Source organism: Pavona decussata, unplaced genomic scaffold, assembly GCF_977016875.1.
Source record: "Pavona decussata unplaced genomic scaffold, jaPavDecu1.1 SCAFFOLD_366, whole genome shotgun sequence".
NCBI classification, from domain to species: domain Eukaryota; kingdom Metazoa; phylum Cnidaria; class Anthozoa; order Scleractinia; family Agariciidae; genus Pavona; species Pavona decussata.
The window spans coordinates 221,560-237,500 of record NW_028145742.1 but is presented as its reverse complement, the minus strand read 5'-3'; the positions used below and the strand labels follow the sequence as shown (position 1 = coordinate 237,500).

At 36.4% G+C, this 15,941-nt stretch overlaps 1 protein-coding gene and 1 pseudogene across 1 annotated transcript; both read left to right on the top strand.

The window, feature by feature from the left end:
- Positions 1 to 1,449: 1,449 nt before the first annotated feature.
- On the top strand, positions 1,450 to 4,235 carry LOC146452533 (uncharacterized; annotated as a pseudogene).
- A 5,069-nt stretch (positions 4,236 to 9,304) lies between these two features.
- Positions 9,305 to 11,470, top strand: LOC146452532 (uncharacterized). The gene has a single exon (XM_085097369.1). The coding sequence runs from the start codon at positions 9,306 to 9,308 to the stop codon at positions 11,076 to 11,078; it is 1,773 nt and encodes a 590-aa protein (XP_084953495.1). The 5' UTR covers position 9,305; the 3' UTR covers positions 11,079 to 11,470.
- The last annotated feature ends 4,471 nt before the right edge of the window (positions 11,471 to 15,941 follow it).

Here is a 15,941-nt window from a genome sequence, read left to right as displayed (position 1 = left end):
GAAATGAAAAGAAGAATCTTCTTGTTGCTCGTGCTGAAAAATATAAATCTATGGATGTCAATGAAAGACAAAATCTTCTCACTGCTTGTGCAGGAAAATATAGATCTATGGATCCCAATGAAAAACAAAATCGTCTCACTCGTTGTGCAGAGAAATATAAATCTATGGATCCCAATGAGAAACTAAATATGCTAACTCACCGTGCAGAGAAATATAAATCTATGGATCCCAATGAGAAACAAAATATGCTTACTCACCGTGCAGAGAAATATAAATCTATGGATCCCAATGAGAAACAAAATATGCTAACTCACCGTGCAGAGAAATATAAATCTATGGATCCCAATGAGAAACAAAATATGCTAACTCACCGTGCAGAGAAATATAAATCTATGGATCCCAATGAGAAACAAAATATGCTAACTCACCGTGCAGAGAAATATAGATCTATGGATGCTCATGAGAAAGAACAACTCTTAGCTAAAACAAGAGAAACTTATCACAACATGAAAAACGAAGAAAAAGAAAAATGACTCGAAAAGATCAGGAGAGTGGCTAGGAACACAGAAGAAAGAAAAGCTATCTCAGGCAATGACTTGGACTTCTGTATTGCATCTTTTCAAAAAGCAGTAAGAAAAGGTCCTTATTACATATGTTCTGTGTGTAATAGAATTCTTTATAGGAAAACAGTAATAGAATTAAAGAAAAGTAAATATGTCAAACAGCATCTTTTCACAAGAAAAATGTCTTTTGATAAGAAAGAATATATCTGTAAAACATGTCACTCTAAATTGTTAAAAGAACAAGTTCCATGTCAAGCTGTTTACAACAAATTAATGGTTGATGAAATCCCCCCAGAACTAGAATGTCTAGAAAAACTTGAGCAGATTCTTATATCTCAGCGCATTGTCTTTGAAAAAATAGTAATTATGCCCAAAGGTCAACAAAGGAAAATTAAAGGAGCTATCTGTAATGTGCCTGTAGAATGTGATCATACCTGTAATGTCTTGCCTAGACCTCCTGAAAGCTCGGGAATAATTCTGTTAAAACTTTAAAGAAAGCTTGATTTTAGAGGCCATGTTTACTTTCAAGCTGTACGACCTGCAGTTATACTCAATGCGCTAAACTGGCTCAGAATGAACAATCCTTTATATAGTGGTATAACAGTTAATATTGAAAACATTGACATAAATCTGAGAGAAATGCAGTTACGAGCTAATTCAGACAGTGCCGATGGTGAAGAGTCTCCAATTATTCAGGTATCTTGTGAACAGAAAGCAACAAATGATCAAAGTGAGGAGGAAAGAGATGATCCTTTGAATGAATTTAGAGCAGCAACTTCTGAAACGTGTTTACAGTCAGTGCTACCAGATTATCCTGTAAATGTGGACCCAAATTGCAGATTAAAGTCTCATGGAAATGAAATTTTTAATATTGCACCAGGTGAAAATAAACATCCAGTTTCATTCATGACTGATAAACATTGTGAAGAATTAGCATTTCCAGTATTATTCCCAAAGGGCAGATTTGGCTATACTGTAGAGAGAGCGGTTAATCTGTCACCTACAAAATACTTCAATGCCCGTCTTTTATATTATAGTGGTAAGTTTGCAATGAATCCTGAATATTTGTTTTTTGCGCAGTTCATCATAGAACAAAAAAAAGTTTCAGATAGTATTGCTATTGCTCTGACAAAAGTTCATGGACAGTCTCTGACTGCATCTCATTTAAGATCTAATGTGCAAAATTTTCAAAATCTTATCTTTCAAGACCAGGCTTACTTGTTTTTAAGACAAATTCCAGGTACACCGCCATACTGGCAAAAATTTATGTATGAAGTTATAGCGATGGTAAAACAACTTGGAATTCCAACATGGTTCATGACATTGTCTTGTGCTGACCTTCAATGGCCTGAGCTGTTTCAAATTATTGGGAAAATACAAGGACTTAATTTAACTGATGAAGAAATTGAAGGATTGTCTTACAATGAGAGGTGCTCTATGCTTAATTCTAATCCTGTTGTTGTTGCTAAGCATTTTCAGTATAGAGTAGAGACATTTTTTACTGAAGTGTTATTGAGCAAAGCAAATCCTATTGGTAAAATAGTTTATTATGCTTTACGTAATGAATTTCAAATGAGAGGATCACCTCATTTACATGCACTAATATGGACAAGTGATTGCCCAAAGTTAACAAATGAAACAAAAGAAGATTACATAAAATATATAGACAATCATGTTCAAGCATTTTTGCCAGATAAACAAACAGATTCTCAATTATTTACCTTAGTTCAAACTTATCAGAAGCACAATCACTCAAAGAGTTGTAGAAAATATACTAATGTTCCATGCAGATTTAATTTTGGACAATTTTTCACAAAGAGAACAGTAGTAGCAGAACCACTTTCTGAAAAGTTAGATGAAGAGTTGAAAAGAGACATTTTAACAAGAAGAAATGAAATTCTTTGCTTAGTAAAAGAAGAAATAAATAAAATCTTGAACCCAAATAAACCACAGTATAATCCTAAGACAACGGAAGAAAAACTTTTGAGTTCATTAGGTGTTACAGAAGAACAATATTACTGGGCCTTGTCTATATCTGGTGATTCTGATTTTGATCTGAATCTTAAAAGACCGCTTGATAGCTGTTTTATCAATAATTATTTTGTTGCTGGAATAAAAGGTTTTAGGGCTAATGTTGACTTACAACCTGTTTTTAACCATTACAAATGTATAACTTATGTTTGCTCATACTTCACAAAGGATGAAACAGAATGTTCACAGGCTATTGCGAATGCAGCAAAAGAAGCAAAGACTTCAAATTTGGCCATTAAAGACAGTTTGAGAAAAATAGGAGCGGCTTTTCTTTCTACTAGAGAAGTGAGTTCACAAGAATGTGTATATAGATGTATGCCTGAACTTTGGTTGAGAAAAGTTTTCCCTAAAACAGTTTTTGTGAGTACAGATTTACCTGACAATAGAATTCGAGTTGCAAAGAGCAAAATAGAACTTGATGAGTTAGATGAAGATAGTACAGATATTTACAAATCCAATATAATCGAACGCTATAGCATCAGACCTAACAAAATCCCAATTAATGATAACTTATGTCTAGCTGAATTTGCTACATATTATTACAAAGAATACAAAAATGATTGTGAGACAAGCGATGCACAACCTGAAATTCTTACAGATGATGTTATAGAATCACATGTTCAATTTACTACAAATGCAGATGTCATTAACTATTTACCATCCAAAATAAGATTAATAAACACAAATGAAGTTATGAAATGTAGAAAAACTAAGGCTGTATTACGGTATCATAGACCTAACAAAGTAAAAGAGCCCGAAAAGTACTTTCACCACTTACTTATGCTGTACTATCCATGGCGTAATGAAGATAGTCTTATTGGCAATGAACAAACATACGCATCAAGATTTTATTAGCCTAATGTGCAAGCTATTGTTGAACAAAAAAGAACTATATTTGAACCTGAAGCAGATGCTATAACAGAAGCATTAGAAGCCCTAAGAAATAGTGAAGTTAATAATTTTAGCCATTCCTTTGATTCTTTAAATGATCAAGAAAATGAAGACTTGCAATTAGATATGCAAAGTAATGTTGAAAGTGATGACGAATCATTTAATGAACAAATTATTTCACATCTTTCTTCCAATGCTAGTAGTGATAAAGTGTCTACAAATGCAACAATTACAAGTTATGTTCAACCAAGGGAAATTTCTGATGATCTATTACGTGAACATATGAGGTCGTTAAACGAGAAACAGCGTATTGCGTATGATAGTGTGCTACGCTGGTGTAGAAACAAAGTTAAAAATCTTCGTTCTCTAAAACCTTACGACATCAACCCAATATATCTTTTTATGACTGGAGGTCCTGGCTCAGGGAAAAGTCATGTAATAAATACAATATATCAGACAGCAATTAAAACATTTAGACAGACAACAAGTAATCCTGATCTGCCAACCGTACCGTTAATGGCGCCCACTGGTGTTTCTGCGATACACATAGGGGGAACAACTATACATTCGGCGTTGGCTATCCCTAAAGAAACCGGTGACAATCTTCAAGCAATGTCTGACCAAAAGAAAACACAAATGAGACTTACACTGTCGGAATTAAGAGCGAATGCCCACAAGAATCAAACAAAATCGGAAAATAGCGGCAAAAGTGTAAAAACTCAAAATTGCTCAAACTTTGGCTATCAGTAGTCCACACTGAGTTATTAATTGCAATGTAATTAATTTGTCAAAAAACTTTTTGTTTTGGCAGAAAATGACTATAATAAATTTCGGTGCTAGTCACGAGAAATTTCGACTTGAAAATTTAAAGTTTTTTAAGCAAGCCGCTCACCTTAACTGTAGAGCAAGAAGACATCCACTTATTATCAGCTTATTCTACATCTCTTTCCGATTTGATTTTATTATTTTTATGAAGTTTGAAAAAACCATGACATCGAGAGGGACCTGAACGAAATCCCACTGTTACTCTATGGAAAGGACGAGCTAAATTTAAAAGATTATTTACCACGCTACCTTTGTCACGAATGGGATGAAATTTCAACAGTAAAGTTAGGAAGAAATGGACTCTAAATTGATGTAACGTTTGTTCTGGGGAAATTAAATTGTTGTCTATAACAGAGCGCTAAAAACCACTGAAATACAGGCAAATTAGAGATTGCGTGACAGATCGTGACAGAGGTTACAATATTGTGTTCTACGGATATTTAAGCCCGAACTCGATATTAATGCTGTTCATAAAACAACAGCTTCTCTTTTGAGAATGTAATGTTTTTCCCATATTACACTTTGTTCGTACTTTGTGTAAACAAATTCATAACTCCCAGGAAAAAAAAAAGTTATGACATCGCGAGACATCGGGAGGTGTTCTTGTCTCAGACCCCTCAATGTTTTAACTGTAGTTTCCTTTCGAAGTATACCTATTTGTTTGTTGCATGTGAGATAATTTGTCTTTATTCTATTCGGTTGTGAGAACTACAAACTCATTCGTCTTATTTAGCATGAGATTTGATCATGACAATGAAGTGCTATTATTGCCTACTTGTGACAGCTTTGATTGGCAAAAAAATTTCAGCTACTTGTATATAAACGCCGTATTCCTTGAACAAAGCTGGGGCGATTTTTTCCACACCAAAAGAGGACAATTATTCGAGCGAAGGCGATTATTCGAGGGAGACGATTATTTCAAATATTGCTCTCTAGGATTTGTGTTCTACATATTTTGTTTCATTATTAAACCTATCAGGAAATAATCGCATCAAATAAACCGAAAATAGGCCTTAAAAGTGTTTTAAATTTGGCTTCTTGATTAATTTTCAATGTCAATATCCTTGGCGTCAGAGCTTGAATCGTCACTGATCAGTTTTGCTGAATAAAAAAGGGAGATGCCGAGAAGGGTGGGGTGAGGGCGATCATTCGAGAGAGGCGATTATTTGAAATATTTTTGTCAAAGGGGAGCGATTCCTGGAAGGAGGCGGGTACTCGAAGGACGGGTACTCTTTTAGAACACTGTATTTCATAAAACTCCGGCCTTCAAGTTCCGTGTCAGGGAGTCATACATCTAAATGGCATACAGCTGTATATACAATAAAAAATTACTGCTAAATAAACCTTCACATTTACAACAAAACGTATGTAAGATCCTAGTCTATTATTCACTTTCTATGAATGTATGTCGTGGTGAATAAATAAATAAATAAATAAATAAATAAATAAATAAATAAATAAATAAATAAATAAGTAAATAAATAAATAAATTTGTGTTTTCCTGCCCTAAAGATTAACAACATGTACTGTTTTCGTTACGAGCACTTGCTGGCTTGACAACTGCAGCCCTGCACCAGGTTGGAAATCATGTCCACGAATGGCTTTTTCCGTTTGACTTTTACTTCTGATGTGTCGAGTCCGAAGGCCTCACACATGTTCCGTAACATTACAGTCAACGCAGGTCACGCGTGAACGATATTTTTGAAATTTGAACGGAGTTTTGAAATTTACATCTCAGTTTTGAAAATCGCCAACGAGATTTCAGAGTTCCCGTATAAATTTCCCTAGCGTACTAACGGTATAAAGCTATTAATTTTTCTTTACATTGCAAAATTGAATATTTCAAGAATAACAATTGTTTCCCAAGTATTTTGAACATTTTTTTTTTTAAGTCAATGCGTCTTTTTCGGAACGATTTCCAGAGAAATGTCCAACATTCCATTCACACGTCGGTCATTACAAAGAGAAATTCGAATGTTCATTTCATTCTTGGAAATACTGTTCACGCGTGACCTGGGTTGACTGTAACACTGAAAGTGAGCTAAGAATGGAGTTAAAGGGCCCTAGTCAGCCACACCTTATATATCGGATGTGAATGCTGCTATCGGTTAGTGCTGCACAATACAAGAAAACTAGCTAGCTTTATAAAGCGCGTTACTCTAAGTAAGAAAGTTCGGTGGGAAAAATTCCATAACTTTTGCGTGGAACTCGTTTATAATTGGCTATCAGTATAGCAACACGCTCAAATACTTAATTTCAAGAGTCAGCAAAATAATTATTTCCAAGTCTAAAATTAAGCAAAAACTAGAGAATTAGTCTCTGTTTTGCCAGCTTTCTATAATGTGTGATCATTGGCATTCGGTTTTTTTTTAACTCGTTAAGAAAATCGTAATCATCCAAGTAAAGAGACAAATATGTGCACTACTGGCTACATGAAAATTGGGGAAGGAGCGAGGGAAAGCTTGAATGAAACAAATATGCTGTTAAACATTTTAGTTATCAAACAAAATGATGAATAATAAAAATCAGCAACAATAACAAGGCCATTAATGTATTTCCATCCGGTTAGGGACCGTTCATTTTTTATGAGCAGGGGGGGGCTGGTGGGATTTGGTTAATTGCCACTACGAAACTGTATGACCCCCCCCTAGCATGCAATTTTTTTCCACATGGCCCCCCCCCCAGCAGAACTATTTTTTTCTGATGACCCCCCCCCCCCCCTCCCGCCCAACCAGAAACAAATCATACTCCTAACTTTAACAAAACGCTTATGTACTGTTTTTATCAAAGATAAACGTAATTGTTACTGTGATTTCTTTACAGTACTATTAACAAGTAACCGTTCTCTACTTAGGTAAAATTTTTCTCTTGTTTAAAAAAGCGTTTTATAGATAGCAACACGTTTACGGCAACGACAAACCCTAAATTTCCATTTAGATTCTCAAAGAAACTATAAAAATTAATCAAGCAAATGCTTAACGTGAAATTACTCCCCTTCGAGTAGAAACAATTAATACACGTACAGATCTGACTAACAAAATACGGATCGAAGCATACCAATCAACGATTACGAGTCCTATTAAACAGAAAAAAACAGCGGACGCACAGATATCAGTCGCGTAGGTAAGGGTTAGATAGGGGTGTTCGTTGAGCCCCAAATCTTGCTTACTAGGGGGGTCCGGGGGCATGCTCCCCCGGAAATTTTTGAAAATCTAGGTTCCCAGGAACCTCATTTCCTGCATTTTGAGACCCATTTTAGGCAAATCACAAATTTGTTTTACAGCAGCTTTTTGAGCTATATACATCATTCCTACGGCATAATTGTTTCAACTTAAACAAGAAAGTTCAATGTACATTCCGCGCCCTGTCGAGTTCTGATAGCTATTCGATCTACTGATAGTCATACACCAAGCTGGTGAACTGCATCATTCTCGGGTGTAGGCCTTCGAACAAATTGACTATCTCGTCAAAATTGACAGGCATATCATATTTGATATGCATTAGAACCAGGGCAGACATTCTACTCTCTCGCATGGTACACCTCATGTAATTGTTCAACCTCCTCATTAAGTGCTTTTTCTTCCGCCATTACTGATCTGTAAAGGGGGTTCGTTCGAACCCCTCGAACCCCCCCTCCTACGCGCCTGGATTTTAAAGTACTGCTATTAAAAATGACAGTTACAAGCTTTTCTGAAGATGGCTTACGGCTCAGATTTACCGTCAACTGAAGTCACCAACAACAGTTCTATTATTAAAACTAATCTGGATGTTCACACTAGGCATACTACTGAGTCTACTGATACTCCTGGGTTCAAATAATTTACTAATCAACAGTCTTTATAAAAGTGAGTACTATTAAAAAGAACATTAAACAATCTATTGATATAGTTCAGAGTACAACCACTTTGTAGAAAACTACTCCCCCAAGGATGATTCAATAGTGAGACTGATACGTTTTTATATTAATTTGAACTTGTACAAACATAGGTGTCTACCTCAGTTTATATTCATTATTGCTTTTCCAACAGATATGCTTCATTTCCTCAGTTGTTGTTAATATAAAATGCAGATTTCGACCTCAGTATGTAAAACAAATTAAAAGTGGTTAGGAAAATCGCATTAAATAAAATTGAAATAATATTCAATTTCTTCATCTGTTTCTGTGTTGAGCCACTTTCAATTTCCCCTACTAGCCAATTATTTCTGGTGACCCCCCCCTCTTTCACTCATTTTTTTTTGGTAGCCCCCCCCCCCCTTTAGTGCCATTTTTTTTCTCGTGGCCCCCCCCCCCCCCCTAAATCCCACCAGCCCCCCAATGCTCATAAAAAATGAACGGTCCCTTAGGTCTGAATTAAAGGTCTGTATGTTTCCCGAAATACGGATGTTTGCAATATTTGTCACGGTGCGTCACGCAATCTCGGTTTGATTTTGCGATTTTGTCAGATTTTGAGCGCTCTTCCACAGAGCACAATTAAGTTTCCCCAGAAAAATTTTTATTATAGCTAAAAGCCCATTTCCTCCTTACTTCACTCTTACAGTTTCATTTGATTTGTGATAAAGGTAGTAGGATAAATTATGTTTTCAATTTGCCGAGCGATTTCTATAGATTTACCGGTCCCTTTTTTTCTGGTTGGTCTCAGTGTTACAAGCTCGATCGATCTTGATGGGAATTAAAAGATGAAACCTTAAAAGGTTGTAAAACAAGCTGATAACAAATAAACGTCTTCTAGCTTTATCAGAAGGGCAAGTGGGTTGCTTCAAAATGACTGATTTTTCAGCCCGAATTTTCTCGTGTCTGGCTATGAAATCAATCTTGGTCATTTTCTGCCAAATCAAAAAGTTATTTCACAAATGAACCCCACAGCAATGAATAACTCAATATGGACTACTAATAGCCAAAGTTTCTGCTATTTTCAAAATTTGAAAGTTTGCCGCACAATGTTCGATTTTTGTGTGCACGCGCTCTTAAAGCTTATTATAATAGATGAAATTTCTATGGTTTTTAACATTACTCTTCTTCATATACATCAAAGGCTAAAGGACATTTCTGGGTCATTCAGCTCTAAACTATTTGCTGGTATAAGTATTATAGCTGTAGGAGATTTGTATCAACTACCACCGATACGGAGGAAACCTATTTTTGAAAAATTCAACAATGAGTGTTTCAATTTATGTCATCCATGGCATGTCTTCACGATGATAGAATTGACTGACATTATGAGGCAGAAAAATGATCGGCAGTTCGCCGAAATTTTAAACAGATTTAGAACAGCTTCACAAACCGAAGAGGATGTTAATTGTATTAATTCTCGAGTATTAGTCCCATCAACAAACAATTACCCCTTGAATGCACTTCACATCTGGGCAGAAAATGAACCTGTTAATGAACATAACAACAAAAAACTTTTACAATTATCTACACCTTTGTTTGTACTTAGAGCTACAGACCAGTATCCATCAAATGTTACAAAACAAGATATTGACAAAGTATTATCGAGAGGGAGATCTGAAACAGGAGGGCTTGAATTTGAAGTGAAGATTAAAGAAGGTGCTAGAGTAATGCTTACTACAAATATTAATATTGCAGATAGACTTATAAATGGGCAAATGGGAACTGTTGTTAAGATTCATGTCAATAAAAAAACACAACAACCAACTGTGGTATATATAAAGTTTGATGATAATGAAGCAGGAAGAACTTTAATACAAAACAGTAGTAGTATATTTGCTAGAGAAAATGCTGTTGTTCCTATTGAACAAGTATTATCAAAAATAAAAGTTCGACCAGGTAAACCATCTTCTCCAGAAGTACAGAGAATTCAATTTCCAATAAGTCTAGCTTGGGCATGTACAATTCATAAAGTCCAGGGTTTAACACTGCGAAATGTTGTTATAAGTTTCCATTTGAACAAACAAAGATCTTTTAACTATGGACAAGTATATGTTGCGTTAAGCAGGTCAACTTCACTTCAAGGACTTCATATTTTAGGAGAAATCAATACTAAACACATAAAAGCAGATCCTAGAGTACATAATGAATATGATAGATTAAGAAGTTTCAAGTTAGAAGATTTAAAAGATATTACACATTCAAATAAACGAAAGATAGAAGATAACAATTTAGTTGTAACATTATGCCTTTTAAATATACGCTCACTAAGAAAACATAGCTGTGATGTCAAATGTGATGTAAATCTTTTGAAAAATGATCTTATAGCATTCACTGAGACTCAACTTTTACCTAATGATAACGATTCAGATATTATAGATAATTTATCTCCTTTTTCCTTATATAGGTATGATCATAATTCAGATAAATGTTCAAGTTTGGCCATATGCATCAAAAAAAAATTTCATGTAACAAATCAAGAATACTACCCAACTTTAAATGCTGTTAGGTTTATGTTCACATTTAACAACCATAGATCACACGACGTAAATATTTCTCTCCTTTTAATTTATCGTAAGAATAATTCAAACATACTTGACCTTATTAATGGTATTGACTATTTAGTCAGAAGTAATCCTATCGATATAATCCTAGGAGATTTCAATATTAACTATTTTAGCAGCAAAGACATGGAACCACTCTCATCATTAATGCAGTCTTTGGATTATTTACAGATTGTAGAGATGCCTTCATTTATTTCAGGTAGTTTACTAGACCATGTTTACATCAGACAAGCAAATAAACTTAATATTGATAGTTCAGTAATCGATGTGTACTACTCTGATCATGATGCAATAAAAATAACAATACGAATTTAAACTTCGCGTTTACCGTTTCGTATTTGATAAATAATAGTCTTCCTGTCTCCAATACAGAAAATAATTCGTTAAATCAAAAAAGAATGTTAAATACTTTGATATAATTTGATCTGATGAGACACAGAAAGGAGCCCGTCCATCCTTCCTAGCCGAGTGGATGTATTGCCATCAATGCATTCATGGATTCTGAACATTATCAAGTAAGTAGGATACAAAAAAACTTTTTACTTTTTCTATATCAACTTTTGACTCCTTACTGTGATGTTTTGTTGAGCTCTAGAACTTGATTGATTTGATTAATGCGTCGATGGATTGTATTATCAAGTATGCAGAATACAAGTAGATTTTCTAATAAATTAATTTGTAAATGAACGAACTAGATCAGCTTTATGGTTCCAGCAGCATTAGTGATTCCAGCCGTTATTCTTTTCAGTCACCGGCGCAAGATATAATGGGTAGATGCTCAAGTCTAAACTTCCTGAATAAATGTAATATAAAGATCAGGTACTTAGACGACGAGCATAACTCGTGGATTAATCTACCCAACAACAACGAACGAGGCTTCAAGAATTTTGGAAGACCACAAGAACTGCTTCAGAAAGGGAATTTTTAAACAATTGAATTGAAGACAGTTCAAGCTAAGCTAGCCCTTCTCGAGAGGGTGCTTCGAGTACCAATGTTCGGTTTGGTGCAAGTACTCCTTCGTGCTGTCGCCTATTGAAAAAGGCACAGGCGACAGTTTCAAGTTTAGAAAGAATTCTGCAAACTTGAATTATCTCAGTGAAGCAAAGTGTCCAGTGACAGACAATGGAATAAAATACATTGGGATGCACTGTGTTAAGTTAAACTACTTGAATATCAAATGATACAAAGCTGTACGAGATGTCGGCATAACTCACATCGTTCAAAACTGCTTCAAACTGATATTTCTTGATATGGGGAAGTGTAACATCACGGATTGTGGTAGTTATGGTATGCATATTATCAGCATTCATTAGCCTCCGTTGAAGAAACTCATTATACGAAGATATGAACATATGACAGCTACAGGAATCAAGACTATTGCTGCACAATGCTGTAGTTCCCGGTAGTACTTATACAAATGCAAGAAATCTTAGAAAACTACAGATGAAGAAAAAAAATACCACTGTAGTTAAAAGTATGCGCACGTGGATAAAGCATTTGTTATCTGTTTTTTTTTTTGTTGTTGTTTTTTTTGCTTGCTTTGTAGAGTAACTTGCAGCTCCAATACAGTGGGTTGTGCTATTTTATTGATAACTACGGCGTGAAGCGGAAATTAACCTATGTAGTACATCGTCACGTACCTAGAAATGACAAGGAGCAAGCGACCATATCGTTTTAATGTTTTAGATTCAAATGTGCTGTTTACAGAAAGAAAATTAACCTTTTTGAAGGGGTAAATTGAAAGGATAAGTTCCAGGAACTACTCGACAGTTTAAATGATAGAAAATGGACAGCTCGCGGTATTGACTGTGGACCAGATTGTGCTTCGCAGTATGAAGAGCCAGGAAACTTGCGCTGCAGACTTTGTCGAACTGATGCCTAAACATTATTGGAAATCCACTTCATAAAAAAAATTCAAAGTCTGATTGTCAATTTCTACTTAAAGTTTACGTGTTCATTAAGTAAAGCTTTTTGTCTTCAAAAATAATATTATCTTCTGTTTTCTGAGTCAGATAGTGTAATCTGCCCCGGGTCATGTCGTTTTCCCGAAAGTAATTGTTGTTATGATCTCAGGATAGCTTTAAAAATCTGTGAAGCGTACAATAGAAATAAATCAGGCACAGCATCACGCGTAAATGCCAGTATAGGCATCTTGTTACGCGGGATGCCCTGAGGGGGCATACCGTGTCTAAAAACGGGTCGATTTCTTGTTTTTGTTTTTTTTTTTCTTCGTCGTAGCTACAAATGTGTACATTAATTTATTCATTAAACTCTCCCCTCTCCTACTCGGGATGTATTGTTCCGATTGTCTTCAACAACAACAGGCCAATCAAAATGCATTCTTGTGGCTTATATCGCGAGGGAGGGGACCCACTCACCCCTACCTGTGTGACGTCAACGCATCATTTGATATATATATCTTAAAAACCGAAAAGAGGTCATTGAGAAGCTTACGTTATCGTAATGGAATTTCACGAATTTCCGCTGATAGTCTAAGTCGCGTAACAAAAGGGAAGCAACGTAACGCGATCGTCGTGACTCAAACTATTCCATTAGCAAGGATAGTTTCATAAATCGGCGAAGCATACAGTTGGAATAAATGAATCAGCCCCAGCATCACGCGTTATGCCAGTATAACAGGCATCTTGTTTTTTTTTTTTTTCTTCCTCGTAGTCACAAATCGGTACATTAATTTATTCATTAAACTCTCCCCTCTCCTACTCGGGATGTATTGTTCTGATTGTCTTCAACAACAGCCGGCCAATCAAAATCCATTCTTGTCGCCTATATCGCTAGGGAGGGGACCCACTCACCCTTACCTGTGTGACGTCAACGCATCATTTGATTTCTTCATTAAAACTGCATTAAATTGTGGCGCCATATTGTTAACATGTTCTGGACTCAAGCGTGCCGTTTTCAAACGGAAATTTCACCATTTTGAAGCGGTAAATCGAAAGAATAACTTCTAAGAAGCACTCGACATCTAAAACGGTGGAAATTGGAGGGTTCCTGGCAAAGGAATCGTGCTTTCTTTGACAGTCTTAGTCCACAATTGCAGACAGAGAAGAGGTCATTGAGAAGCTTACCTTATCGCAATGGAATTCCCGCAATTTCCCTTGAAACCCTGAGTAACGTAACACAAGGGAAACAACGTAACGCGATTGTCGTGACTCAAACTATTCCATTAGCAAGGATAGTTTTATCAATCGGCGAAGCATACAGTTGGAATAAATGAATCAGTCCGGGCATCACGCGTAATGTCAGTATAGCAGGCATCTTGTTTTTTTTTTTTACGCGGGATGCCCTGAGGGGGCATACCGTGTCTAAAAACGGGTCGATTTCTTTTTTTTTTTCTTCCTCGTAGCTACAAATCGGTACATTAATTACGCGGGATGCCCTGAGGGGGCATACCGTGTCTAAAAACGGGACAATTTCTTTTTCCTCGTAGCCACAAATCTGTATATTAATTTATTCATTAAACTCTCCCCTCTCCTACTCGGGATGTATTGTTATGATTGTCTTCAACAAAAGCAGGCCAATCAAAATCCATTCTTGTCGCTTATATTGCGAGGGAGGGGACCCACTCAGCCCTACCTGTGTGACGTCAACGCATCATTTGATATATTTATCAAAAACGGATTAAATTTGTGGTGCGATATTGTTAACATGTTGTGGACTCAAGTGTGCCCTTTTCAAACGGAAATTTCACCATTTTGAAGCGGTGAATCGAAAGAATAACTTCTAAGAAGCACTCGACATGTAAAACGGTGGAAATTGGAGAGTTCCTGGCGAAGGAATCGTGCTTTCTTTGACAGTCTTAGACGACGATTGCAGACAGAGAAGAGGTCATTGAGAAGCTTACGTTATCGCAATGGAATTCCCGCAATTTCCCTTGAAACCCTGAGCACAAGTGAAACAACGTAACGCGATCGTCGTGACTCAAACTATTCCATTAGCAAGGATTGTTTTATAAATCTGCGAAACATACAGTTGGAATAAATGAATCAGCCGCAGCATCATGCGTTATGCCAGTATAGCAGGCATCTTGTTTATTCATTAAACTCACCCCTCTCCTACTCGGGGTGTATTGTTCTGATTGTCTTCAACAGAAGCAGGCCAATCAGAATCCATTCTTGTCGCTTACATCGCGAGGGAGGGGACCCACTCACCCCTACCTGTGTGACGTCAACGCATCATTTGATCTATTTATTAAAAACAGATTAAATTTGGCGCCATATTGTTAACATGTTCTGGACTCAAGTGTGCCGTTTTCAAACGGAAATTTCACCATTTTGAAGCGGCAAATCGAAAGAATAACTTCTAAGAAGCACCCAACATTTAAAACGGTGGAAATTGGTAAATACCTGGCGAAGGAATCATGCTTTGTTTGACAGTCTTAGTCCACGACGCGAGACTGAAAAGAGGTCATTGAGAAACTTACGTTATCGCAATGGAATTCCCGCAATTTTCCTTGAGACCCTGAGTAGCGTAACACAAGGGAAACAACGTAACGCGATCGTCGTGACTCAAACTATTCCAGGAGCAAGGATAGTTTTATCAATCGGCGAAACATGCAGTTGGAATAAATGAATCAGCCCCAGCATCACGCGTAATGCCAGTATAGCAGGCATCTTGTTCTTCCTCGTATCCACAAATCGGTACATTAATTTATTCATTAAACTCTCCCCTCTCCTACTCGGGATGTATTGTTCTGATTGTCTTCAACAACAGCAGGCCAATCAAAATCCATTCTTGTCGCTTATATCGCGAGGGAGGGGACCCACTCACCCTTACCTGTGTGACGTCAACGCATCATTTGATTTCTTCATTAAAACTGCATTAAATTGTCGCGCCATATTGTTTATAACATGTTCTGGACTCAAGTGTGCCGTTTTCAAACGGAGATTTCACCATTTTGAAGCGGCAAATCGAAAGAATAATTTCTAAGAAGCACTCGACATGTAAAACGGTGGAAATTGGTAAATTCCTGGCGAAGGAATCGTGCTTTGTTTGACAGTCTTAGACCACGACGCGAGACTGAAAAGAGGTCATTGAGAAGCTTACGTTATCGTAATGGAATTCCACACATTTCCGGTGAAAGTCTAAGTCGCGTAACACAAGGTAAACAACGTAACGCGATCGTCGTGACTCAAACTATTCCATTAACTTCCATTAGCA

Excerpts from the sequence above, each read along its gene's own strand:
- LOC146452532 (XM_085097369.1), top strand. The coding sequence starts at position 9,306 with ATGGTTTTTAACATTACTCTTCTTCATATACATCAAAGGCTAAAGGAC.